Below are 27,392 nucleotides of genomic sequence, written 5' to 3' on the forward strand. Positions count from 1 at the left end.
ACTCAATGTGAAATTTCCGAAGAGGGGCTCGACACTGCCATAGAGTATATGAATGACATTGGGATCATTTTGCATTCAAGTACTAACAAAGAACTGAAGAACACTGTGATAACAGATCTTAAAATGATGATTCAAATGGTGACAAAAGTGATCACGGTAGTTAAACCATCTATTAAAGTGGTAGGTAGATAATGTATTTTATTATGATATTAGATTGTCATCATGTGGATGTATAGGTGATGTTAATAATCTGTTCTTAGTAACTTGATGTGAAACAGTATAATTGTATTGATCATGTGATTGCACTGTGTAAAGTAAGAATAAACTGGGTTTTTTTTTAATATAGAAGCAAATGAGGATGCTGTGGAAAAGGCTTGATGAGGAAGGAATACTGGAGGAAAGACTGCTACGGTATTTATGGAAACATGAATTAAAGGAAGACCCACATCGCTTTGAAATCTTTACTGAAGTGATGAAAACATTTAGTTTGCTCTTTGAGAAATTGAAGGTAAGTTAATTCAATTCAATTCAATTTCTTTATTGCTGCAAATGCCATCAAGGGCTAATATCCGCTTAAACATACTACATCATACAGATACATTGTATTTACATTCAAAATTGTTTTAAACATTTTATTTTAGATTGGATGTCACTTAAATTAGCTTAAATGTTATACTTGTAATATTTTAATTTACAATACTTTGCTTACATCTGCAGGTAACCGAAGGTAACCGGGTATTCCTGGTTCCATCTCGAATGAAAACCGAAGAAAAGAGTCTTGAAGTTGAAACGGACAAACAAAATATGGTGTCAATCTATCTTACACCTGTAGACTTTCTTCCTAATGCTGTCTACAATACATTGGTTGTTGCGTTTCTGGACTTAATGGAGGTAAAAAATAAAGATGGCGAACAACTTGTGTCTCAAAACCGCAGTGAATTCGACTTTAAGGATCATGGGGTCAATCTAGGCACAGTGAAAATTGAAAACAAGCATGCATTAAAGGTTTGGAAATTCATTTATTTATTTAATTTTTCAAATAAATATATTTAAAGACAAAATTGTAGATAGCAAACAGAGTTTTAAATAATTACAATCTCAATCTTACTACTATTACACTACAGTATTACATTTTCATTTTATGAATACATTGAATGCACAATGAATACTGGTAATAATAATGGTAATGTTTTGCATATATTATTTAACTCATTTTAAATTAACAAAGACAATTTTCCTCATCAGCTTGAAATAACTTATCTGACTGAAGTTGATGGTAATGTTAGAGACCAAATGAATGAACCGCAGCCAAGTTTCTGCATAGAGGTAAAGATTAGCATGATAGGCTTTATTAATAACATTGTTAACACCAGCACTTGAATGTAATGATTGCCAATAAACGGAAATAAATGGAAATTATCATATGTACGTTCAAGTCGCCATGTACGAAACTCAAATTGCTGACTCTAATAAAAATTACAAAAGACATATTTATAATTTTTTATTCTACGATATGTATATAATGTCTTTTTTATTCACCCAAAAACTATGTAAATTCATGGCACGCTGGACCACCTAGTCGTAGGCGTAAGGTATCCCAGGAAAACTTGATGCCCCAAATTGGAATTTGGCAAACTGGCTAAATACTATATATAAACAGCTTCCACCTTCTATGTAATCTTTGTTATCATGTAACACTCAGAGCCATTGAGTCACTCTGCATAATCTATTCTGCTCTGCTTAATTGCGTCAAGCACTTTTGCCTATATGGGTTGGTTCAAGCTTTCAACCTATTATATTTAAAACTTATGTTCTACATTTTACTTGGTTTGTAGGTGTTAAGATATCTAAAGCATCAATTAAAAACTGTACTTGTCACTAGAGAAGGAGTTGGCTACAATCTATGTGTGTTGTGTACTGCTTGTTATCCAGCAGAGAAGCCTCATTTACATGATCTCAAAAAGTGCTTGAAACTAGATACTAATAGTGTTAAATGTGGCAATGAACGCATGATTACCAATCATTTAAAGCGGCTATTTTTGGAAGGTTAGTTGAAATTTTTGATTATCATCACAATTTTCTTTTTGCAGTATTTTTATTTGATACCACATTTTACCAATACAATGTACAAAGATTAGTCCAGAGACATATACAAAGGCCGTTTTAATTATAGATAGGTTTAATTGTTAAAGTAATACATGGTTAAATACTTTTTTTTTACAATATAATGTAAATCAGTTTATATGAGTTTCCCCTGCAGAATAAGGGGAAACAAGCTCATCAGTGGCTGGTTTGTGATAATACCAGATAATAAAAAAATGTCTTGTATGTAATTATTAGTCCTTGCTAATGGTAGAAAAATGATAACATGAAACTATCAGTATCCACTTAAGATAAAAAAAAATGATAACATGAAACTATCAGTATCCACCTAACATAAAGGAAATATGATAACATGAAACTATCAGTATCCACCTAAGATAAAAAAAAAATGATAACATGAAACTATCAGTATCCACCTAAGATAAAAAAAATGATAACATGAAACTATCAGTATCCACCTAAGATAAAATAAAAAATGATAACATGAAACTATCAGTATCCACCTAAGATAAAAAAAAAAATGATAACATGAAACTATCATGAATAATACCATCAAACTTACGAGTTAGGGTGACTATAGCAAGGCATTTAATAAAAAGGCAAATTGCCTTAAAATGTAAATGTGACATGTTTCGAGAAACTATTCTCATCATCACAACCGTAAACAACGCCTAGAGTGCTTATATACCAATAGAACATATTGTATGTAAATAAGTAAGTATTTAGCATAATAAAACAACAAGGAATGTAGGCAACAACCAATCATATGGCAAGTGTGACGCCTAAGTTATAGATTTGTTTGTTCAAGGAAGGTTTACTCCACAAGATGTGGAGGGCTGACTTGACTTTAAGTTTGAAAGCGGAATCTGTATATAGTCATGAAACTATCAGTATCCACTTAAGATAAACCTAAAATCATCAAGGAAAGAATATAATATTTTCATTGTAGATTCTGTCAGATTTACAATTGTTTGTATTAATAAGGATGAGATATAATACAGGATGACAGTTTTAACACTTAATTTCCCCAAATTAAACAAACATTATAAATAATGTATTTCTAAAAATCATCATGTCTCAAGTTCAGCAAATTCGAAATAGAATTTAAACAAAAATCATGAAAGATGTGTTGGTTAGGTTTTTTTAGAAACGATTATACTAGGAATGGGAATATCTGTTTTAAAACAAAGCTGTGTGAGCTACTATTTTAGGCCTGAATTATTATGTTATCTGAGATTAACAAAAGCATAGAAGTATTAACTAACATTAACACACAAGCTAATTTTCCCACAAGTTGGCTTAAAAATCAAACTATTAAAAAAAAATTGATATGGTCTTCATTGCTAAGTAAAGTTTGGAAAAATGTTAGTATCTATAATAAATTTACGCAAGGGAAAAATGTGGTAAATCGCGCGTTACTTCTAGAATGTTTACTCGATAGTATATAAAGTTGGTTCGTACTTTCGGTACTGATTTTAACCACCTGATGTAACCTTGTTTGTTAATAAATAAATAGAGTTAGATAATTAGTTACTGACGATTAAAACGAATTTAGGTTCAACGATTTGCCTCAAATAGGGAGTTTTCCAATCTGTCTAATGGATGTCCATCTTGAAAAATACCTGCATACAATAATATGAGGATGCTTGGCATTTACCTATCTCCTCCTATGATAATTGTTTTTAATAGCTGAAAACCGTTGAAGACAGGCCGATTTTCTTTAAAAAATAATATTTTATAGATTTAATATACGTTTATACAAATGTATTGATTTGCGATGAATGGAAGAATTCAATCTCTCAGTCTCCCAGATACTTAAGTATTTGGTTTAACATAAGTAGGTACATTTATGGGCCCTTCGAAAATAAACTTGAAACCTTTAGATATAGTATTGCAATACAAAATTTATACGTATTAACCATTTTTGGGTGCCATTTGAATCGCAAATTTCTTACCGCGAGTGTGGGTACTGTTGGATATATAAACACAATATATACAAAACGTTTGTATTAATTAATTATTTATTATAATTACAAAAAATATAAACGTAGAGGTGTATCGTTACATGTACTTTACTATTTCAATCGACTATAACAGGGATAGTTTTAACAAAGTATTAAATCGCAAATGTTCTATTTAGTGAGACAAATCTCATGACACAAAATACATGAATAAGGTCCAATGTGAATGGCATAATAAAACAGTGTATCCTAGTGTTGTTAACAGAATAGTTAATTTAATAAAAACTAACGATGTGTATTGAATAAATTGTGATACTGTTTTCGTTATTATGACTTTTATTTTGTATAGATACTACTACTCCTCTGGCTACAAGCTCATTACAGACAGGTTAGTTGGTTATCATTAGATCATTAGAGATCCTTGGATAGGGTAGTGTTACAACCACTAATGTAGAAAATATTAGCTAATGTTGAAATGGCAATAGCTAAATGTAGAAATAACTTGCTCATATGTAATTAGTACCAGCTAAGGTGAGAAAATGCTTCACAACTATAATTAAACTACTGTTTGGAACTACATCAAGAAACCTGAAGGATAGATACATTATGTGAAGTTAAATGTAATATAAAGTTGGTAATACATAAGGATAACAACTAAGCAGATTCTGTATTAATCACTTTCAACTACCATGTCTGTGTTTTGGGGATATTAATTATTCCCTATGCAGCAATATAAATTGTGATCTGATTTCTGGAAAGTTATGGTGTTTTAGGAATTTATATTCATACATACATACATATTCACACAATGATTTTCAACAACTATGATAATTATGATAATTATGATAATTATGCTCAATTTATATCATAATTTCGGAAACTTGTCTTCAACCATTTAGAGTTGTCAGAGGATAATTTTAAACAGTTGATTGCAGACTTTGCAAAATGGTTTGATGATCGTGGTCTCCTTAAAAGGCTACAAGTTCTATGCATAGAAATAGTAGATGACATCGAAGAGTTGAAAAGGGTTACCAGTACAATCAACCTGTTAGCTCTTTTAACTGCAAATGGACAATTGAGTCAAACAAATCTTTCTGTCCTGTATGATGCAATAAAAGTAACAGAACAATTTGGCTTTCAGTCAGTCATTAAAGAAAAGCTTTACATACCTGTCTTAATACAGCTTATGAGCTTTAAAGTCACTCATTTGTTGGCGATGAATGGTTTTTCCCATCAAAGTTTTTTGTCCAATTATAAAATGAATATCATGACAAAAAGCATAACTGTCTAACCATTTTTTGCAAACCAGATCTCTATGTTTTTTAAGCCTGTTAATGTCCCCACTAGACTACACTCATTAATGTACAATAGTTAGCATATGATGCATCATATAGATATGGAAGGCAATAAACAAATGACATAGACCATTTTAAATCTCTATGTTTTTGTAGCCTCTTTATCTATCCACTAGACTAGACTCATTAATGTACAATAGATAGCATATGATGGATCATGTAGATATGGAAGGCAACAAACAACTGACATAGACCATTTTAAATCTATGTTTTTGTAGCCTCTTTATCTACACACTAGACTAGACTCATTAATGTACAATAGATAGCATCTGATGCATCATAATATATAGATATAGAAAGCAACACACAACTGACATAGACCATAGCAGAACAGTGTATTGAATCAATTGTGATACTGTACTCTTGGTTATGACTAATATTATATCTGTTTTTTGTATAGATACACAGACTGCTGCTCCTCTGGCTACAAGCTCATTAGAGACAGGTTAGTGGTTATTATTAGATCATTATGTATCATATGGACAGTTTGTCTGAAAATACATGAATATACATAATAGCATAACATCTTGGTGTCATTAGCAGAATAGTTGATTTAATACTGGTATTCTGGATTATGACTAATGTATATGTTTATTTTGCATAGATGCACCTATTGCTGCTCTTTTGGCTGCAAGCTCATTAGGGACACGTCGAGGTATAGGTGAGTAACATTAGATCATTAGGGACAGGTATAGGTGAGTAACATTAGATCATTAGGGACAGGTATAGGTGAGTAACATTAGATCATTAGGGACAGGTATAGGTGAGTAACATTAGATCATTAGGGACAGGTATAGGTGAGTAACATTAGATCATTAGGGACAGGTATAGGTGAGTAACATTAGATCAGTAGGGACAGGTATAGGTGAGTAACATTAGATCATTAGGGACAGGTATAGGTGAGTAACATTAGATCATTAGGGACAGGTATAGGTGAGTAACATTAGATCATTAGGGACAGGTATAGGTGAGTAACATTAGATCATTAGGGACAGGTATAGGTGAGTAACATTAGATCATTAGGGACAGGTATAGGTGAGTAACATTAGATCATTAGGGACAGGTATAGGTGAGTAACATTAGATCATTAGGGACAGGTATAGGTGAGTAACATTAGCTCATTAGGGACAGGTATAGGTGAGTAACATTAGCTCATTAGGGACAGGTATAGGTGAGTAACATTAGATCATTAGGGACAGGTATAGGTGAGTAACATTAGATCATTAGGGCAGTGTTACAACCACTTATGTAGTACCAGCTATAATAAAAACTACTGCTAAGAGAGAAACAATAAAGATATCATATCATTTATTTCATTTGAACAAATACAAACATGAAAACAGAACAATTGTAAATCAATGAGGCAGGATTACCTAACATAACAGTCGCGAAGCCAAAATAAGACATTCAAACATATTTAAAACATAATTAAAAACACATTTTTGTAAGAAAGTTAAAATTTCTGTATATGAATGACAAGATAGTTTAAATTGTATGAAGTTAAATTTATTACAGCAAAATCCACCACAGGTTAGCTAATTCCTCAAAATAATCAAAGCCGAACAAATCAGAATGGAATCATGCTTATATTTCTTCTAACTTTCAGAAACATCAAATTATCAACATTATTTTCTTTGATATTATTAATTTGAATACTATAATAAAAATTTTCAAATAGTAGGCAAAACTTTTTTACGTAGGAAAAGTGGTCAAAATATTAACCAAAAAATCCATGAAAACAAAACAGCAATTTGTTAAGAGATTGATTCACACATATATATATATAAACTTTTATGGGGATAAAAATGCAATAATTATCCATCATTTGTTTTGCAGAAAATACATTGCAAGAAAAGTATTTTATATTACTAAAATATAAATATGTTTATTTTGCGGTGAAACATTTTAAGATTTGTTTAAGAGTGACTAGTATCAATCATAGTATAATAATTCTCAAACACTTGTTTTTGTAGTAAATACATCACAAGAACAATTCAACAAGTTGAAGTATGATCTTGGTTCACTCTATATTGGTGAGCGACTGCTGTTGTTGAAATGCTGTCTATTTGAACACGTAGACTTACATCACCTTGGCAAGTCAAGTTGCACAGCAAATTACCTATTAAACCAACTACATGAACGTCGTTATATCACACCTACTAATATCCGTCTGTTGCTAGAGGTGGCTGAGATTTCACAATTGAAAGATGCTGAAGATCTCATAAATCAATATGTTGTAACCAACAAGGTTCCAAACACTGATGAAGGAACAAAGTCAGTTTCACCATATAGGAAACGATTGTGCATGGCATTGCAGCAATTTGACCCACATAAGTTAAATGATGTAATTGCTTACTATGGATTGAACTTTGTTTGTTTACCAACAATTTGGGAATTAGTGTTTCACCTTGAAAGCAATAGAAAATTAGTAGAAGAATCAGAAAGAAAGAGGTTTGCTGAGCTTCTTGGACCAATCGCTAAGAAAATACTATTCAATGGTATGTATGTTGTATATTGTGTAAACATAATTTATAACAATTGAAATCAATTTTTTTGATTTCTTACATACACAGTATGATTATAAATAATGTAAGCCATGTAAAGTATATTCAACTATAAATCACATCATAAATAAATATTGATAGCATAACCTGCATAATTACATCATAATTGTTAAAATAGTAAAAATCAATCAATATGTAATTAGTATTACCTAAAGAAATCTCATAATTATACTTTAAGACTTAGCATACATGTAAGACCATTAGCACTGTATAGAATGTCTTGTTTGACACAACTTTATCTATGTTTGTTGATGAAATTACTACTCTTTAAAAACAGAAAAGGAAGTTCACACCCTCAAGACTTTTAATGACATTACAAGTTTTAAATACTACGTTGTGCTTGCAAAAATCCTATTATGAAATATATATTTTGTCTTTGTTTAATTTGTTATTGTACCTACTCCTAGTTCCTTTCTATGTTACTATGTTATTGGTTAGTGAAAAGAATAAAAAATAAATAAATTTGAATTGAATTTTACCTATGATCACTTAAATGGCTTGTTTCAACTATATTATTAAGGGTTTTTCAATTTTTTTCAGATTAATAAGCAATTCCACTTCTATCTAGTCTAGCAGAAAATTGAAAGAGTACCACAGACATGTGACAAAATCAAGTAAAACATTGGAAGAAAATAAAAGAGTATAGTACCGTAACCAAAACGTAACCATGCGAGACCACCAAACGAGTAGGGTATCGTAACCAAAACAAGTCTCATTACCATGCGAGACAACCAAACGAGTAGGGTACCATAACCAAAACGAGTAGGTTATCGTAACCAAAACAAGTATCATTACAATGCGAGACGTACATGCAAACAAATACACAGTTGTGTGCACAATTAAAAACTAAAAGTAAAAGTTACAATTTTATTCATCTTTTCAGATTACGTCCATATATGAAAGGTTTAAAATATTGGTATGTTGCTGTAATATATTATTTAGATTAATAGTTGAAACCAATCAACAACAGTATATTTGTAAATATCATTTGTTTTGTATATCCTTGTTGTCCTTTATTATTAGTATAATACAGAATATGTGCATTTCTAGTTTCAAACTTATTAACATTCACTTGGAAACAGAATAATGTATACATTATAAAGTGCATATCATTTTGTATATTCTTGTTTGTATTCATTATTCAGTTAAACATAAGTTTATAAAAACCATTACTTCTTAAGATGAAATACTTTGTTTTCTTTGAATATAATTAATCATTGGTGAACACTGGATTCTTGAAGGTCATCATGTGGATGTAAAATTCACATTTCACTGAGCATTCACAACCATTAAGAATAAATCTTAGTTACAATAACAATATTCTGCAAACTTTTTTCACAATTTAATTTTTTTACTGCCATATAATTATAAATGTTTGTTTTACTTAATAAAGAAACCTTTTTATGTTAGTCTTTAACTGTGTATGATATTCATAAATTAACAACATGTATTTTTATGTATAAATTTAATAATCAGCAATTCTTCAAATTCTTTTCATAACTATGATACCAGTTATTCCGATATTTACTTTTCAATTCAATTTCGTAACCGATATATGGCTAGAAATCCCATTTCTAGCCGTCCAATCTAATGGAATGGTATTGATGCTTTTATACAACATACTTGTTATATAATCTATCCACATTTCTTGTTTTATGTAGTATATCATGTTTTTAATTGTTACCGTCTTTTCTTATTTGTTTTTAAGATTGCCAAACTGTGTACGTACGGCTTTGCTATTCTTTCCATTTAAATATATGTCGGGATTCTATTGTGATAGTGAATCACACAAATCAATTGGTTACCCTCCAATTATGCCCAGTCTCAGCTGTTCCGCCGTACCACGCCGAGAATGTTAAAGAGTCGTTATCCAATCGAGTTCGAACAATACCATGAAAGCCTCAGTGGTCTAATGGTTAGGACATCTGCATATCAAGCAGGCGGTTCGAGTCTCGGTTGGGGCGACTTTTTCTCATTCTCACAGATTTCCTCATCTTTATTGTTTCGAATTAATGTTCATTGCCTAATGTGTTTATATATATAAATCCAAAGGCAAATTACTGAAAAAAATGACAATGCTGTGGGTATCAGTGGCTGGATCTCAATGGAGATACAAAAATAAAAAGCGAAAAGCTAAATCAAAACGATAAAGTAAACAGCCAGAAAAGTTAGCAGAGCTTTCGGGCAACACTAGCCCTTCATCAGTGCAAGTGAAGGAATTTGGATAACGTCAGAGTATAAAGCTGGCAAGTGCTCCCTGGGTGGACAGGAATAAAAGAAATATATATATATATATATATTTATTCTAAAAAGAGAGATGAAACAAAAACTTATTAAATCAAAAGTAAAACATGCAAACTAGATTGAAAATGAAAGCCATTTATTCTACGATTGTACACAGCTAATATGTTATGATACCATATTATATAGGAATCAATTTATAAAATGTAGTGTTAACTGTCTCTGTCGGTTATTTTGTACTCCAAAGCGGACGTATTTTGTGATTTAGTTAAATATCTCTGGACGTTTTATTACGAAAGGAAAATTATATAACACATTTTAAATATTTTTATATCACTATTTTGAATTTAAAGTATCTAATTTACAGTACTAAATTGTTTATATTTGTATGATAAAATATTATAAATGAATAAAAGCGGGATGATATTTCCATGAAATATTTTTGAATACCGTGATAATAATTTGTATATTTTGAGCTTAATTCATTTTAAATCTGTGTCGTTGTAAGAAGAGAACACCTCAAGTATTACATCCGGGTCTCTTTGGTTGCCGTTTAAATATCACGTCATCATTCATCATCATTGCCGTTCGTGTTCATTATCATTGTCACTATCGTCATTATTATCAAATCATTCCAGTTTTTCAGGTAAATTCAATTTTTGTCAAAGTGGATAACTATTAATGTGACATTAAAATGGCATCTGTAATTAACGTGGCCAAAATTACATTTCGATGATTATGTTGACACCTTAAATAATGAACAAAATATATATTGCGATATTAATTTGATTAAAAAATCAGGATTAGGATATGACATTAAACAAACTAAAAAAAAAAACGTTATCACCACTTAATACGAAACGATCTGGGAAGACAACTTTAGCTTATGGTTATAAAAGATATCTCTGATTATTTGATGATAAATAGATGATTATTGACAGTATACCTTCTGTTAATATGCTATTGTTTTGTTGCGATTGTTCATCATTGCATTCTTGCACATCAGAATCAGCAAACTGGTAAAAATAAATGTTAAATTGTATTAAATTGTATCAAGAAAAAAAATATTAGATTAAAAATCATAAACTGAATGTTTATGATTTGAGTACGGAGAATATTTCATGAAAATTAACTGATTGACCATTTAATGAGGCGGAACCAAGCACAGGCAGTCTCTCAGTAAATGAATATATACTCTATTCAACATTATTAGTTTTATAGCACAGTACATATGATGATGTGTTAATTTAACATCATTAAAGTAAGTACATGTAAATGAGGATGTGTTAGTGATGAAAGAACATACTTCACATTGTAAAGTTTGTTGGTGCAGCGAAGATTGAAAATTGAGGGTTTTAAGTAAAGGCTTACCTTGTCTGAATTCAATTCATTTAATTGTTCCTCTAACTTGCGTTGGTGTAAACGGATTGAATATCCAATCATAGCATACTGTATGACACGTGCTGCCTCATGTCGTCTCTTTACATCTTCTCTCACCTTCCAGCCTCTAAAACCTACAACATATCAATTCTAATTAGTGACTCAGCATCATAGCATACTGTATGACACGTGCTGCCTCATGTCGTCTCTTTACATCTTCTCTCACCTTCCAGCCTCTAAAACCTACAACATATCAATTCTAATTAGTGACTCAGCATCATAGCATCTGTATGACACGTGCTGCCTCTCTCACCTTCCAGCCTCTAAAACCTACAACATATCAATCAGTGACTGAGCATCTTACGGTACATAAACACATTTAGTTTAATTTTAAAATGTTAAAATGAATAAAAATTAAGAATGTACTTTAATGTTTCAATAGCGTTCTGTGGCTTGGTTTGGTAACAGCATGATGCCTGCAAGATATTTGGCATAACACTATTACAATCAATACCTGCTTGAATGATGACCACAGCTGCCTCTTGTTTACTGTTGGTTGCCAGGATCTTCCTCCACCATATCTGTATTACACCAGCACTTAAATTGAATTCCTTCAATCTTGCAACTTCAAGTTTATCCAACTAAATGAAAAATAACGGAATATAATAAATATACAATGATGCAGATTCTTACTTACTTTTTTACGCTGACAAGCTAAAAACAAAAAGCTAAAAGTATTATAATTTGGTGCTACAACTTTTTCATAATAAGATAGGAATTTTACTGATTTTCATTGACTTACACACTTTAATGGGTAATAATTTTTAATAAAATGGTATTTTTTAAATTGTGTCAAATTAATTGTTCTTTTCTTTTTTATATTTATATACTTTTTTTAAAAAGAAAAATGCCTCAATTTTACATAATTATTTAGTCAATTTTGGTGAATTTCATATCTTATACTACAAAAATATTCTTGTAGCACTACTTTTAAAAATAAATGTTTATTTCACGGCACTCATTCAGCTCTACTGCAAAGGTTTATATTATACAGATATTGCCTGCTTAGAGGTGAAATATAACAATTGACATCACAGAGGGAATGATATTTTTCTGTTATATTAAAATATGTAGCAAAGTGTAAGTAGACTTGGCTGGGTCGGCTAGCCTTAAGACTGCCTAGTTCACCTTACCTTGCATAAGTAAAGACCAAGTTCACCTTACCTTGCCTAAGTAATAAGACTGAGTTCACCTTACCTTGCCTAAGTAATAAGACTGCCTAGTTCACCTTACCTTGCCTAAGTAATAAGACTGCCTAGTTCACCTTACCTAGCCTAAGTAATAAGACTGCCAAGTTCACCTTACCTTGCCTAAGTAATAAGACTGCATAGTTCACCTTACCTAGCCTAAGTAATAAGACTGCCAAGTTCACCTTACCTTGCCTAAGTAATAAGACTGCCTAGTTCACCTTACCTTGCCTAAGTAATAAGACTGCCTAGTTCACCTTACCTTGGCGAAAAATGACCGTATAAACTCAAATAAGTACTAATGATTCCTTTGCCATAATATATTCACTTAAAATGGACCTGAAATGGACTTTCGATTTTCAAGAAATTCACACATGTTATTTAAATGTATCAAATTAACACAAACCCATACAAATAAAAACAAAATGTATAGTATTTTGGGAAAAAACGAAATGTTAAGATACCTTAATAAATTAGCAAAAATTACTCACGCCATTGCAATATGTTATTTCAGCGGCCGTCGGAAGCCTCTATATTCACGACGTCACATATACACACGACGATATCGAGAGTGTGTATGCCGCCATATTAGTAGGGTAGGAAGGAGGGGTTACCGTGCACCCCCATGATGTATAGTCAGTGAATGATCGACGGCTTGGAAAGATACGCGAAGCATTGACACTAATACTAATTTATTCAATATCTAATGTTGTTGAAATATAGGTCCCTAAAATTTACTTTGTTTGTTCTAAAACCCGAATTTGGAAGGCCTACCTCCCAAACCTTTACTAGGCCTAGCGCGCGAAGTCGATCTACCACCCCACCACCCACATCATGCGGCGAGGCTCCGTTTCATGTGCATCCCCAAGGACCAAAGCGATATCAACAACTTGCTGCGCTCATTGTCAAGTTAAAGTAAAATATGAATAAAATTCGTTTTCGAACTGCCTGATTCGTGACAAATAGATTATCATCTCATATTACTACTTTAATTCTGCTAAACTAAAAACTAAAGAAATTTTGGCAGTATAAATTACGAACAATATACAAAATACACGAACGGAAAATACGGACAACGTTGCCAGGCTAACTTCGGTATTGCCAGAAAAAAACAGTTGATTTGAAGATTTTAAATCGTCATTTACTCGATGAATAACCGTTTATACGGTAATATTTTTATCTAAAAAATTCTAAATACGTTTCTGCACAAGCATTTTTTAGAAAATACTCCATAGATTTCAAGAGTTACAGCCAAAAAACTGCAAATTGTTCATTGGAGGGATAGGAATATATTCGCAAAGTGACATCACCCGCGAATTAAAATGTAATTTATTCTACTGCAAATATAAAATAATTAAATTATTATAAACTACTTTTAAATACCTGTCCCTCTCTTAAGAATATCTTTGTTTTTCCAAACAAAAAGCTTTTCAATTTATTTTCTTTGTCTGCTTCAGCTAAAACCAGATTCGTAATAACAGCACATTTACTTTTTGCATCCAAATCTTTGACATCTTCCGAGTTTGACCGTATTAATAATTCATACCTCATTCATTAAAAATCACTGTACAACATTCTATAAGTAAATTGTCATTATCGTTGAGAATCAAGTATAACTAACAACACACTGGCAAGTATGTTAGTAGGTGTTCAACATGTACAGTATGTACAGGGATATATATAGTATATATTATAAACAACACACAGGCAAGTATGTTAGTAGGTGTTCAACATGTACAGTATGTACAGGGATATATATAGTATATATTATAAACAACACACTGGCAAGTATGTTAGTAGGTGTTCAACATGTACAGTATGCACAGGGATATATATAGTATATATTATAAACAACACACTGGCAAGTATGTTAGTAGGTGTTCAACATGTACAGTATGCACAGGGATATATATAGTATATATTATAAACATCACACTGGCAAGTATGTTAGTAGGTGTTCAACATGTACAGTATGTACAGGGATATATATAGTATATAATATAAACAACACACTGGCAAGTATGTTAGTAGGTGTTCAACATGTACAGTATGTACAGGGATATATATAGTATATATTATAAACATCACAGGCACAGAATAAATTCTATACCGCCCAGTGATATACTGAAATTTAATTAATTAATTTGAAACGATAAAGATGAGGAAATCTGTGAGAATGAGAAAAAGTCGCCCCCACTGAGATTCAAACCCGGAACCTTCTGCTTGATATGCAGATATCCTAACCATTAGACCACTGGGGCTTTCATGGTATTGTTCAAACTAGATTGGATAGCAATAGCACTCTCGATGTGGTACGGTGGAACAGCACTAGTCCCTCAGTTGTACGCACGCGCACTAGAGATCAAATTGATACGCCCTCATCTTTCAGTATGTAAGTCCTAGAGCTATCTGATTGGTAATAGTAAAAAAAAAATACAATAAAAATACAAATTACGACGCACAACGATTTTGGTAAGATGACCTGGTAGGGAAGCCTTGTACTGATCTGAATTGTTTCAAGTGAACTTAACTAAACAAGGGTATCAATCAGTCATAGATGGGTGCATTGTTAGTATAAAAAGAACACAAAACAATCCCTGTAAGCTGACCTGGTACGGAAGCCTGTTGCACTGATCTCAATTGTTTCAAGAACACCGCAAGCACGTAGTTGATTTATAACATGAACATTATCAAAGCTGTCTGGTTGACACTCAAGACTTGGTTTGATACAGCGGATGTAGTGAGGTGTTGTTTCATGTAAAGTAGCCATAAGACTGTCCAATGAATTCTAAGATATAAGATACAATTGTTAGATTGTTACCCCGAAGATTACATGTAAAAACTGAATGGTATCAACCAAAATAAGTATAAGTAAATACAAAATGGATTGAGGAAATATGTCTGATAATCAATAAATATAATATCTTGAATATATTATAAGTTATATTTTCAACAGAAGAAAAAAAAAATTGGGAAGCAATAATTTGAGTGATCTTGCAAATGTTTATTTGATTTATTTCAGCGTCATAAAAAACAATTTACAGATAAAATACAATTAATATAAAATACAGGAAACAAAATATGAAACATCAACAATATACAAAAACAGGGATGCCGAGGATAACCCATAAAAGTCCTTGTTTCCTTGTTTCTCCTCATTTCAAGAAAATAAAGGATAAAGAAAGCAAAAACAACAACAAAGCAAAAACCTATCTAAATTGTTGTTCCATACTAAATTCATCAAGATTCTAAATTAAGTTCAGGATTCTGTACCTTTAATTTTGATACCACTGTAGAAGTAGTCTTTTTGCCTTTTGTTTTACTTGGACTCTGAAAAAAAAAATCATAAAATTAACGTATTTTAGGTTAAACAGAACTATTGAGATAACTGACAAGATGCAAAGGCATTATACATATCACACATTTATTCGGCATTATTCTTGGTTTAAAAGTTTCATTGATGAAGACAGAACTTAAAAAGCAATGGACGTGAACAATAGAGAAAATGGTTTTAGTATGGTGTTAGTATGGTGTTACTATGGTGTTTAAAAACTAATGACAAGATCAATCACCTGTAAACTGGTAACATTAGCATCAACTAATCGTTGCACAAACTTCTTGCTGCTAATTCTAAGCAAATCTACAAGTTCTGCTGGAATACCATCCTAAAAAATCAAATGATACACAATAGATTAATTAGTAAATGAACATTCACCTGTGTACACTGCACATCAAATCTAATGAGCAAATATAATGTAATAGCAATAAGGTTTCCATTCAAAGTAAATATTATAGGGATACTCGGAAAAAAAAGCCCTGATAATAGGGCAGGAGGGCAAGTTGGTAAATTGATTGTTCTTAACTTGATGCAATTGTAATAATGGAGAGGATGTGTGGTTAAATAGGTCGAAACACTCTTTTCGTTTTCTAAATAGAATTGTGTTAGTGAACCAATTCTTATTTTGATATAAAACCAGAGAGACGTAATAAGCCGAAGGCTAGCGCGCGTACTGCAGACTGAAAAGTGATTCCAACAGGAGGGGGAACTAAAAGATGTCGGCCGTAAATGTGTTCAAAAACATTATTTAATATAAAAAATAATAATCTAACATAATACATTAAGACCACATAAATTACAACATATATTCTTGTCAAAGCACAGTGAAGATTTATAAAATTAAATATATTTTTAATTGCAATGGAATGAATAATTTCTTGGTAATCTAGCATTTTTTGTATACGAGGGTCATATAGAATCCGTTTGCGTTTATACGCTTAACGCGCTGCGTTTCGTATCGTTCTCACGCAGATAGGCTCAACACAGGCATATAGCAGTGCATACTGCGTAGGGCATATCTGATTGGTCGATTGCAGCCGCTATTTTGTTGGTTCCCTCTCCATGGAGAATCACCTTTTAAACTGCGATAACATTGTAGTTTGACATCTAGCCTTCGGCTATATAATATCATTGTATTAAACAAATATAAACTATTTGACTGTTGACCATTGTTTTTATTAATGACAGGCTAACCTTTAATTTGTTCCTATACACTATGTTGTATTCTAAAGTTGATAATTAAATTGTCTGGTACTTCCTCCTTGATCTCACTACAAGTTTTTAACAAATGAGCTAAAATAGTTTAGCAAAAGCAAAAGCTTTTCCCACTTAAGTGGTGTATCCTCTTCTTACACGGGTGATAGAGCATTCCCTATAGCTACAAACAGCCATTGATACATTTTACTGTGGTATTTATTTTCAGTTATAAGATTATGAGAAATGAGTTTAAATGAAGCAGATGCACTATTCCATAATTGTAATGCTTTGAGAAACTATTTATGACCTTCTAACCCCCTTTAATGTGAATATACTGTAAAACTGGCTTTCAGTTTTAAGTATATTACCTTATTCTTTTCAATTAGACCATCCACTTGGTACATAACTTTCTCTGCATAGTGATGCACAACAAAAGCTGGTGATGTCACTGACATGTGTGAACGAGATAAGTTTGCGCTGCTGATAGTGTCATGAAGAAACTCACAAAATGAACTTGGATCTGAATGTCTGTTTAACTTGCATTGCTATAAACAAGATAAACTTGCAATTAGTTCATAGAAAGTAAATCCTTAGATGGACAGTCTAAGCACAACAACTTGTAGTTTGCAACTGGTTGTTGTACTTTTGCACCTAACTTGAAATCACTGGGCATAAGGTCACTCACCATCACTGATGTGCAGCAGGTGAATATTTTTTAATTGGGGTTAAGCTTGAGGTGCAAAAGTACATCAGCACCAGGTTTTCTAGTGTAAATTAGGCTCAAAAGTCCATTGTTTATCTTCTTACAAACGACAGTTTATTTTTATGGAAAGACAAACTATGGTTTGTAAGACAAACTATTCCTGTATGGTAAAAACCACTGTTTCTCAAAATGTCAAATTCAAAATACGAAGGTGTTATTATTTTACGACGTACTGTACTACGATTGAGAAAGGCAAATTCTCAATACATCTTGTTTTACAGCAGTTTATCTTTCAATAAAAAGACAAACTACAGAATACAGGTCTTTTCCAACTATAATTGGCGAAAAACAAATTATTTTTTGTATTTTGCAGTGGAATAGCAACACTTACTTGATTCATAAGTGCAAATATACTGATGCTGCCTTCAATAACATCAAGACATGTTTTATTGTCAGTAAAGTCTTCAAATTGCCATGGAATTCCCTCAGATTGACAGTCATCCTAAAATAATACAAACATGGCTGTTTAATCAGCAGTAAAATTATGTTTATAAAGGTTCATCATTATCACTGTTAGAGAAAAAAAGTGAATGATAATTCTCATAAACTTTAATTATTATTGTTATCTTAATTATTTTATATTATATTATAATTATACTAGTATTTTGATATTTTTTTTACAAGATTCATTTGATATAAACTAAAATAAGTGCCATATTATTTTTCTTCATTTTTTTTTTAATAAAAGAACTGTTGTTATTATCACTCTAATAAAACACCGTAGCACCAACTGTATATTAGCATACTCTATATATAGAAAATAAGTTTGTTGGAATACCTGTTCTGCTTTGAGGAAGTTGTGCACAAAATGTTGCTGAAGCTTCTCATTTGCATAATTTATGCATAATTGCTCCAAACTGTTAAATGAAAAACTTTCAAATCCATAGACATCCAGTAGACCAATGTAAGACTGCCAACTCCTGGCCATGGTACAGCCATTGATGAATCCAACGAGCCAATCAAAAACTCTGAAACGTTAAACCATAATTTAGTCACAGTCTTCAAAGCTAGTTTTTTTTGGTAAAACCAAAGTGGGGTTGAAAAAGTTTGCATGTAAACATTTTCTCCTGTTACATACTAACTACATGACAAAGAAAAAAATTAGGCAGAAAGAAGTCAGGCCATGACAGAAAGAGAGATTAGGCAAGAAAAAAAAATAAATTAAATTAACTAAATATTAGAGTTTGCATGTATGTATGTTTATTTTATTTTTGTGAATGTTTAAAGGTGTATGCAGGATTTGCTGTGGGCAATCCGCCTCAGTGCAGACCAGCATGCATATGGGGAAGCAAATAAAAGTTATTGGATTTGTACAACATCTTCTGTGGGTTTGTTTTGAATATATAACAGGTCAGTAAAAAGGCAAATACTGCACAACAAGAATATTTTCAAAAGAATAAATAGGTTTCTTTCACTACAAACAAATATAGCTTTAATGTTTGTAAAATACCTGGCATAGAGTAACTTTGCAAGACAATCTCTCCTTGTATGACATTCATCTTTTAAGCAAGGCTTCATAAAGACACTCTTTCTACGCTTGTGAGATGCAGTGATTTGTCGGAATGCAAGACATCTAGTTAAGGCATCAACATCAAGACCAAGTAACTGTGCAGCAGCATTAACAGAGGTGTCAACTCCTGATGAAGCAACATCAATAGTACAACAATATGATATATTGAATAATTAGTAAATTAGAAAATCTCTCTTAGGCTGAAATATTTTATCAACATTTTTTGAAGATGGAGAAGAATATTAATAAGATTATTTAAGATTTTAAAATGATATAATTATTAACGATATTTTTAAAGATATTTTGTGACCAACCTACCATAACATTAAGGTATTCCTTATGTCCGTTTTTAGTTATTTCTCATATATTATATTATGGTAGAAATAAAAACAAATTAAAAAATACTAAAAAGATATATATACTGTTGTTAGAATATTTTGAATCATAAGTAAATGCCAATTTATTATAAACATAATCTATTAAAACTTAAATGTTGCAACTACTTTAAGCTAAACTATAAATACTGTATGCAATCTTAAAGGTCGCAACTACTTTAGGCTAAACTATAAATACTGTATGCAATCTTAAAGGTCGCAACTACTTTAGGCTAAACTATAAATACTGTATGCAATCTTAAAGGTCGCAACTACTTTAGGCTAAACTATAAATACTGTATGCAATCTTAAAGGTCGCAACTACTTGAAGCTAAACTATAAATACTGTATGCAATCTTAAAGGTCGCAACTACTTTAAGCTAAACTATAAATACTGTATGCAATCTTAAAGGTTGCAACTACTTTAAGCTAAACTATAAATACTGTATGCAATCTTAAAGGTCGCAACTACTTTAAGCTAAACTATAAATACTGTATGCAAACTTAAAGATCACAACTACTTTAAGCTAAACTATAAATACTGTATGCAATCTTAAAGGTTGCAACTACTTTAAGCTAAACTATAAATACTGTATGCAATCTTTTTATTGGTATAATACAGAAAATAATTAAACAGCATAACCTTTATATCATTTACCTTGTTTTTCAGAATCAATTTCACATGGTCCAGTGACATCATCACTAATAAACTCTATATTTCCAAGATGAAGTATACCACTTAGAACCTACAAATAAACACATTTTCAAATTCAATTCAATAATTCAAAAAATAGAATTATAACATTACTATTAGATTTATGTATAAAAAACATCAAAGTCTATTATCACTTATTTATATACTACCATTTGGTTTTCATTACCATGAATTTGTAAAAGTTGTTTTGAATCAATATACTATCATGATTGTAAAAACTAGGTAAAAGTTCACTGATGTTTACTGTCCACATGTGCTGGATTAGTTCAACCAAGGCATCTAAACACATTGCTTTGGTTCAGTTAGTTCACTGATGTTTACTGTCCACATGTGCTGGATTAGTTCAACCAAGGCATCTAAACACATTGCTTTAGTTCAGTTAGTTCACTGATGTTTACTGTCCACATGTGCTGGATTAGTTCAACCAAGGCATCTAAACACATTGCTTTGGTTCAGTTAGTTCACTGATGTTTACTGTCCACATGTGCTGGATTAGTTCAACCAAGGCATCTAAACACATTGTTTTGGTTCAGTTAGTTCACTGATGTTTACTGTCCACATGTGCTGAATTACAGTAGTTCAACACATTGTTTTGGTTCAGTTACTAATAATATCACCACTAAGTTTAACCATGTTTTACCAGTGAATTCACTCTTCCCTTGTAAAACAATGTTTGTTAAGTAACCAGTTCTAATTAAGTAAAAGTTTCTTACTTTAAATAATTCTTGTTGCTGTGACCTGCTAAGTCCAACATTAGACATTGCTTACTAACTAATTAAGTAAAAGTTTCATACTCCTAAATAATTCTTGTTGCTTTGACCTGCTAAGTCCAACATTAGACATTGCTTACTAACTAATTAAGTAAAAGTTTCTTACTTTAAATAATTCTTGTTGCTTTGACATGCTAAGTCCAACATTAGCCATTGCTTACTTACTAATTAAGCAAAAGTTTCTTACTTTAAATAATTCTTGTTGCTGCGAACTGCTACTGTAAGTCCAACATTACACATTGCTTGCTTTGTAACTATAAAATCTTGTTTATCCTTTTGATTACATGCATCTTCTGAATGGTTTAGTGACACATAGTTTAAGTTGTCTGAACTCAATACATTTGGTAGTAACCAGTTCCTCATTTCCCATTCATTTCCGCCAAACAGCATCTATGATAATTTGAAAGAAGAAATGTTAATGATATTATTAAAAAGACTAATAATGAGAATAATATAAACTAATAATATATTTCATGCTTTGATAACATTAGTAGAGTGAGTGCTTTCTTGCCCTATATTACAAAATATTACAAAGTGACAATTTTGTTTCAAGATGTTTAATATCAGTACCAGAAAGATCCTTTTCACATCTGCCTACATTGATCTCCAGACTTATTACATGTTTTCATATTTACTCATGAATTTACTCATATTTACTTGTGAAATCACGGGAGAAGTATTGTCATTGTATAGTTGATGGTGCTATCATTAGTACAATCTCAAGTTTGTGAGGAAACAAAAGTCACGCTTCGATACTTTCAAACAGGTCTACGGTCAGTTAAATACCAGGACAAAGCACAAATGCGCAGAACAAAAAAACAGGCCCCTGTGAATATCAGTAGAATTTTAACAACCTGATTACAACCAAAGGGTATATGTTTGCTATTAGCCTACTCACTTTAGAAACATGGCAACAGAAATAAATTGCAGGGTTTTCTCTAACCTGCAAACAATATGCAAATGTATCACAGTTCCAACAGTTAAGTTAAACAGTTGGTTATCCGGTTTAAAGGTACACAAAAATGAAACATAACTAATACTAACTTGGTAAAAGATGTGAAAATTCCTGGCACCATCACATTGATAAACAACTCTAGTTTTCTCAAGAAGATATGTCTGAATAGAAGCACCAACAACATGATTTCCACTGAAAACAAAATTGTAAAGTTAAAATAAGAATTCCTCTTGTGTGTAATTTCATTCTTCCCTGCTATGACACACAAAATGGCATATGTAGAAACTCAAACTGCATGGCCTGTATACAGTATGTTGGTTGAACATTGACAAATAAAATAATGTATGAAACTTACCGACTGAATTGTAGCTGAATGTACTTTCCAAAGCGGCTACTATTGTGATTCCTGGTTGTGCTAGCATTGCCTAAGAAAATGAAATAATAGTTGTCTAACAGAGATGGAGTTGTAGGGAGGTGTAGGGTACTGGGTGGCAAAAGATTAATATTACTGTATATATATATATACTGGTGCAGGCCATCAAATATTGCCATCAATTGCAATTAATTCTACTAGTCTTAATGATACCAAATCTGCCAAAAATTAAATTTGAGCATAAAATCTCACCAAATTCATATTTAGAACATACTGTAAGTTCCCCACTGCTGATCAACAGTTTTAGCCTATATATTAGGAGTTTAAAGGATTTTGGCACCATGACTGAAGGTTAAAGATATGCTAGAATTACAAAATGTAAAATCAGTACACAAACTGCTTTAAATTATCATTTTAAATTTCATTTTACATAAAGCGTTAATCAATTTTAGGTTAGGTGTAGCTTTATTTATTTATTTTTAAATCAGTATGATATTTATTGACTTTTATATTTCAGTTTTTTCAGGGAAGAGTTAAATTACAATTTAATTTAACTCTTCCCTGGTTTTCTTGTAATTTTAATGGTACACTATCATTATGCTCATTTTTATTTGGTTTTCATCTCTTTATCGACTGTTCTTATTCTATTTTTTCTTTATCTGTTGATGATAATGATGATGAATATAGAAAATTTGATATATTGATATGATTTAAAAATGCTGATTTTGTATATTTAACAAAAATAAAGGTCCAACTTCTAGCGATCTTTCTTAGGACCATAACAATACATAGATGTTTTTACATTTGAGAATGACATGTGTATCTTACTGTACTTTATTAAAGATAAATATAATAATTACCAAATGCTTCAAGAATAGGATTTGAGTCTAATATTCTACGTTCAATGCAATCTGCTGGTGATGGTGTAAAACCACTATGAACAAAAAAGACAACAAGTTATCACAAATAAGTAACAAAACAGAGACAAATCTATAATTATGATGAAATAAAAACTGTAATTTTACATACATGAGAGTGTTTAATGATATTAAATTAAATGTGTTTATTTTTATTACCCAGGGTTACATACTGCCACCATTGTCAGATATTTTAGTAAACATCTTGCATTCCATGTCTGTAATAAAACAATAATAAATAACAGAGAATAACAAACGTTTTTGTATTTTCACAAAAAATATTGACAAACTGCCTGTGTGAAAATGGGTTGCCAACATTCCCTCTTTGCACGTCTGGCAAGCATTTAGTGACATTCAATAAATGCTGATTTTGTAACAGTGTCCTTTGAAACAGTAAAAACAAATTATAGCACTCTCTATTACTTGTCCATGCTTTTAGCCTCTCTATTTTTATTCAAGTTTGGGCCTCTCTATTATTTCAAAATAAACAAGAAATGGTTTTAAAGGTAAAAAATTGACTCTGATTACATTGGTGAAAACAAACGTAAAACTGAAATTGTTGAATTACCTTTCCAGAGCCACTTTCACCGCTGACAATTATTGACTGATTAATCTTGTCTAGTCTTCTAGTAAGATTACACAAAGCTGTTTCTGCAATTCCAAATACATGTGGTGGGTGTGCCTGAAAAAAAAATAAAATAAAAAGATGTATATTCCCCAAAAAACATGAAAATGAGGATTAATAAAATCAAGCCATTTTGCTGTTTTAAAAAAGTTATTCATTTTAAAGAAATAAAAACACACAAATATAGTGTTTTTACTTTTAAAAAAGACAAAATTAATGGTTAAACTTAACCAAATGTTAAAAAATTACAGTTTTTCAGGTAAATAATGTTTTTTTTTCAATTTTTGGTCAAAGTGAATAACTACAGTATTATGTGACATAAAATAGCATATTCAGCAAAACAATTATCTTTTCAGAGGAGCTCAGCATATATCTCTAAGTTCTCACTTCTAAGTGCAACTGAGGAAATATTAATATTTTTGCCCAATATTGAAGATAAAGTGAAGTCAAGATTTTAATAGTGATGTCACCAACATATCAATTTTCCTAAAAATCAATAGTATACTAGCGAATCGTTGTTTACCTTTTGATCACTATGGTAACGATGAATCATATGAACATCAAAATGTCCAGTTGCTTTGAAAGGATTTAAAGTAACAAGTGTGTTGCCAGTCTGAGTGTGGTATCTACCAGCTAAGTACCGCTCAAGTGTGTTGCCAGTATTTTGTCCAATTTTCTTCAAATTGTTCTACTCTAAAAATGTATTACTGTAACTATAAATTTTATTTTAAAGTGGTCTTTAATTGGAGAACAATTCATCCAAATTGTGGTCTTTGATCTCTAATTAGAGGGCGGCAACAGCTAATGGTAGAAAATAGGTGATCATCTGTCTTTAAATTAGATTGAGCTTTTAATTAAAGGGGTCTTTAATCAGAGACTGTAGTATTAACAACCATTGAAACATGTGTCTACTATTAATTCACTTACCAGCAGGTTCTGAGAGAGGATTAAGCAAAACAAGATCATCTGTATTGATCCAATCTGTTTGAGTACACAGCACTGGATAGCCAGCATGACCACGTATCACAACCTCCTAGACAATGAAGTTACAAGCAATATTTAAAATACATTATATAGAATACTTAGTAGCAAGGTTGGGTTGTTGGCATAGATGGTATGCTTCCCTCCCCTCCTTACCTCACAATTATATTTAGTGACTATAATCTTGCCATCACTAAAACATGAATTAACACATGCTCGAACCCAAACCTCTTACCTGGCCATTAGATTTAGTGACTATAATCTTGCCATCACTAAAACATGAATTAACACATGCTCGAACCCAAACCTCTTACCTGGCCATTAGATTTAGTGACTATAATCTTGCCATCACTAAAACATGAATTAACACATGCTCGAACCCAAACCTCTTACCTGGCCATTAGATTTAGTGACTATAATCTTGCCATCACTAAAACAAATATTTAAAATACACATGTATACAAATTATTGCTAAAGAGTAATAGTTGTAAAGTCTAACAGCTTTCAGAATAAATAAAAATTTTGCAGTTATTTAGCATAATGGATGCTATAAGCCCGGCTATAAAGCCCATCGCTAAATACCTTTGAATAGGCCTAGAGTTTTCGCATCAGCAGAAGAACACGAAACATAGCCTAGGACAAAAATCATTCAACTGTGACCATGCGCAGATCATGCCGGGAACCAGTACAAATATTGCGCCCTCTATGGCGTGGCCTTGTTGTCTTTTTAGAGAACACTGGATTTTTATTTGGTAAATGGTAGTTCAAGTCCGTAGTATTTTTCAGTAAAACAGGTAGCGCAAGTGCCTCATGTCTTGAAGTGGCTGCTGCACCCCCCGTTTGGTTTATATACAAGTGCCAGATGAAGAATTATTGAAAACAAGTTAAAACCTTGCACATTCACTGACTTAAAGAAGGGCTTACACAGATGGAATTAGTAAATTAACCAGTTAATGTGTGGGGCAACCATTTCATTCCATGTCTTTAATACCCTAATGAATAACTGTGCCAAGTATCAGAATGTTCACTTCCGGTCTACTAAAAGTAGGCCTACTATGCATGACAAGTGTCAGAATGTTCACTTCAGGTCTACTAAAGTAGGCCTACTATGCATGACAAGTATCAGAATGTTCACTTCCGGTCTACTAAAAGTAGGCCTACTATGCATGACAAGTGTCAGAATGTTCACTTCAGGCCTACTAAAGTAGACCTACTATGCATGACAAGTGTCAGAATGTTCAATTCAGGTCTACTAAAGTAGGCCTACTATGCATGACAGAGAGAATATCAACAGCATTTTCCTTTACCTTTTTGAAACGACATGCTGGTTTCTTTTTAACTTGGGGTGGAATGCATCTAGGCCTAGATTTAGTAATAATCTGAAAAAAAAATAGCGAAATGGTAAATTTGTACAAACAAATTTTTATAAACATATAACCACCTGTGACCTAGCCTAGCTAGGACCCGGAGAATTTAAATGGTTATTTGGCCCTACTACTATTATAGCCTAGTACTAGGCCCAGGCTAGGCTTGCAGAAAAGTGTAGTCGGTCTGATTTGATTTGAATTTATTAGGAAAATCATCATAAAAAATATATACAAAAGAAAGTGACATAATAACATAAATTACTGACATTACAAATAATACATAAAAGATTTTGCAGGATAAAAGCTTAGGCCTAAAGCATTATTAAGTTGGTTACTTTTACTTATTTGACATTCCGGGTATTTTTTTTCCCCCACTGTTAGTTATAGTAACCTGAAGTATTAATTAACATTATTATAACAATTAAATATGTTATAATAATTTAAAATGTTTCCTTTCATGCTACACTTAAATGGATAACACTCATTCTTCTATCCATATTATATCTTGTCAATACGCTATGGTACTGTAGATTCATTCCTCAATCAACACATCAGTTTATAATAGGACTACCCTAAAACATGTACTCTAGTATATTCACTTGTATTGTAGGCATAGAAAGAACGTCTCTTTGGTAATAAATACTCTATTACTAATTA

The 27,392-nt window shown here is 31.7% G+C and overlaps 3 protein-coding genes across 3 annotated transcripts in view; 1 reads left to right on the forward strand and 2 right to left on the reverse strand.

Annotated features, from left to right (window-relative positions):
* Window positions 1–27,392, reverse strand: part of LOC140045033 (uncharacterized) — a 242,741-nt gene that overhangs the window by 202,646 nt on the left and 12,703 nt on the right. The window lies entirely within an intron of this gene.
* Window positions 49–782, forward strand: LOC140043286 (uncharacterized). Its single transcript, XM_072087786.1, has 4 exons — window positions 49–180; window positions 347–508; window positions 718–744; window positions 777–782. Exons 1-4 carry the CDS (start codon window positions 49–51, stop codon window positions 780–782), a joined length of 327 nt encoding a protein of 108 aa, XP_071943887.1.
* LOC140043287 (unconventional myosin-XIX-like) lies at window positions 10,334–25,332 on the reverse strand. The gene is made up of 21 exons (XM_072087787.1): window positions 25,315–25,332; window positions 24,911–25,080; window positions 24,331–24,444; window positions 23,922–23,980; window positions 23,706–23,779; window positions 22,828–22,897; window positions 22,562–22,664; window positions 21,724–21,907; window positions 21,461–21,510; window positions 20,691–20,778; window positions 19,599–19,782; window positions 18,927–19,116; window positions 18,480–18,590; window positions 17,754–17,930; window positions 16,412–16,516; window positions 16,125–16,181; window positions 15,461–15,639; window positions 14,235–14,397; window positions 12,119–12,245; window positions 11,596–11,738; window positions 10,334–11,240 (listed from the first exon to the last, which is right to left on the reverse strand). Exons 2-21 carry the CDS (start codon window positions 24,938–24,940, stop codon window positions 11,115–11,117), a joined length of 2,334 nt encoding a protein of 777 aa, XP_071943888.1. The 5' UTR covers window positions 24,941–25,080; window positions 25,315–25,332; the 3' UTR covers window positions 10,334–11,114.

This window comes from Antedon mediterranea, chromosome 3, assembly GCF_964355755.1.
Source record: "Antedon mediterranea chromosome 3, ecAntMedi1.1, whole genome shotgun sequence".
NCBI classification, from domain to species: Eukaryota; Metazoa; Echinodermata; class Crinoidea; order Comatulida; family Antedonidae; genus Antedon; species Antedon mediterranea.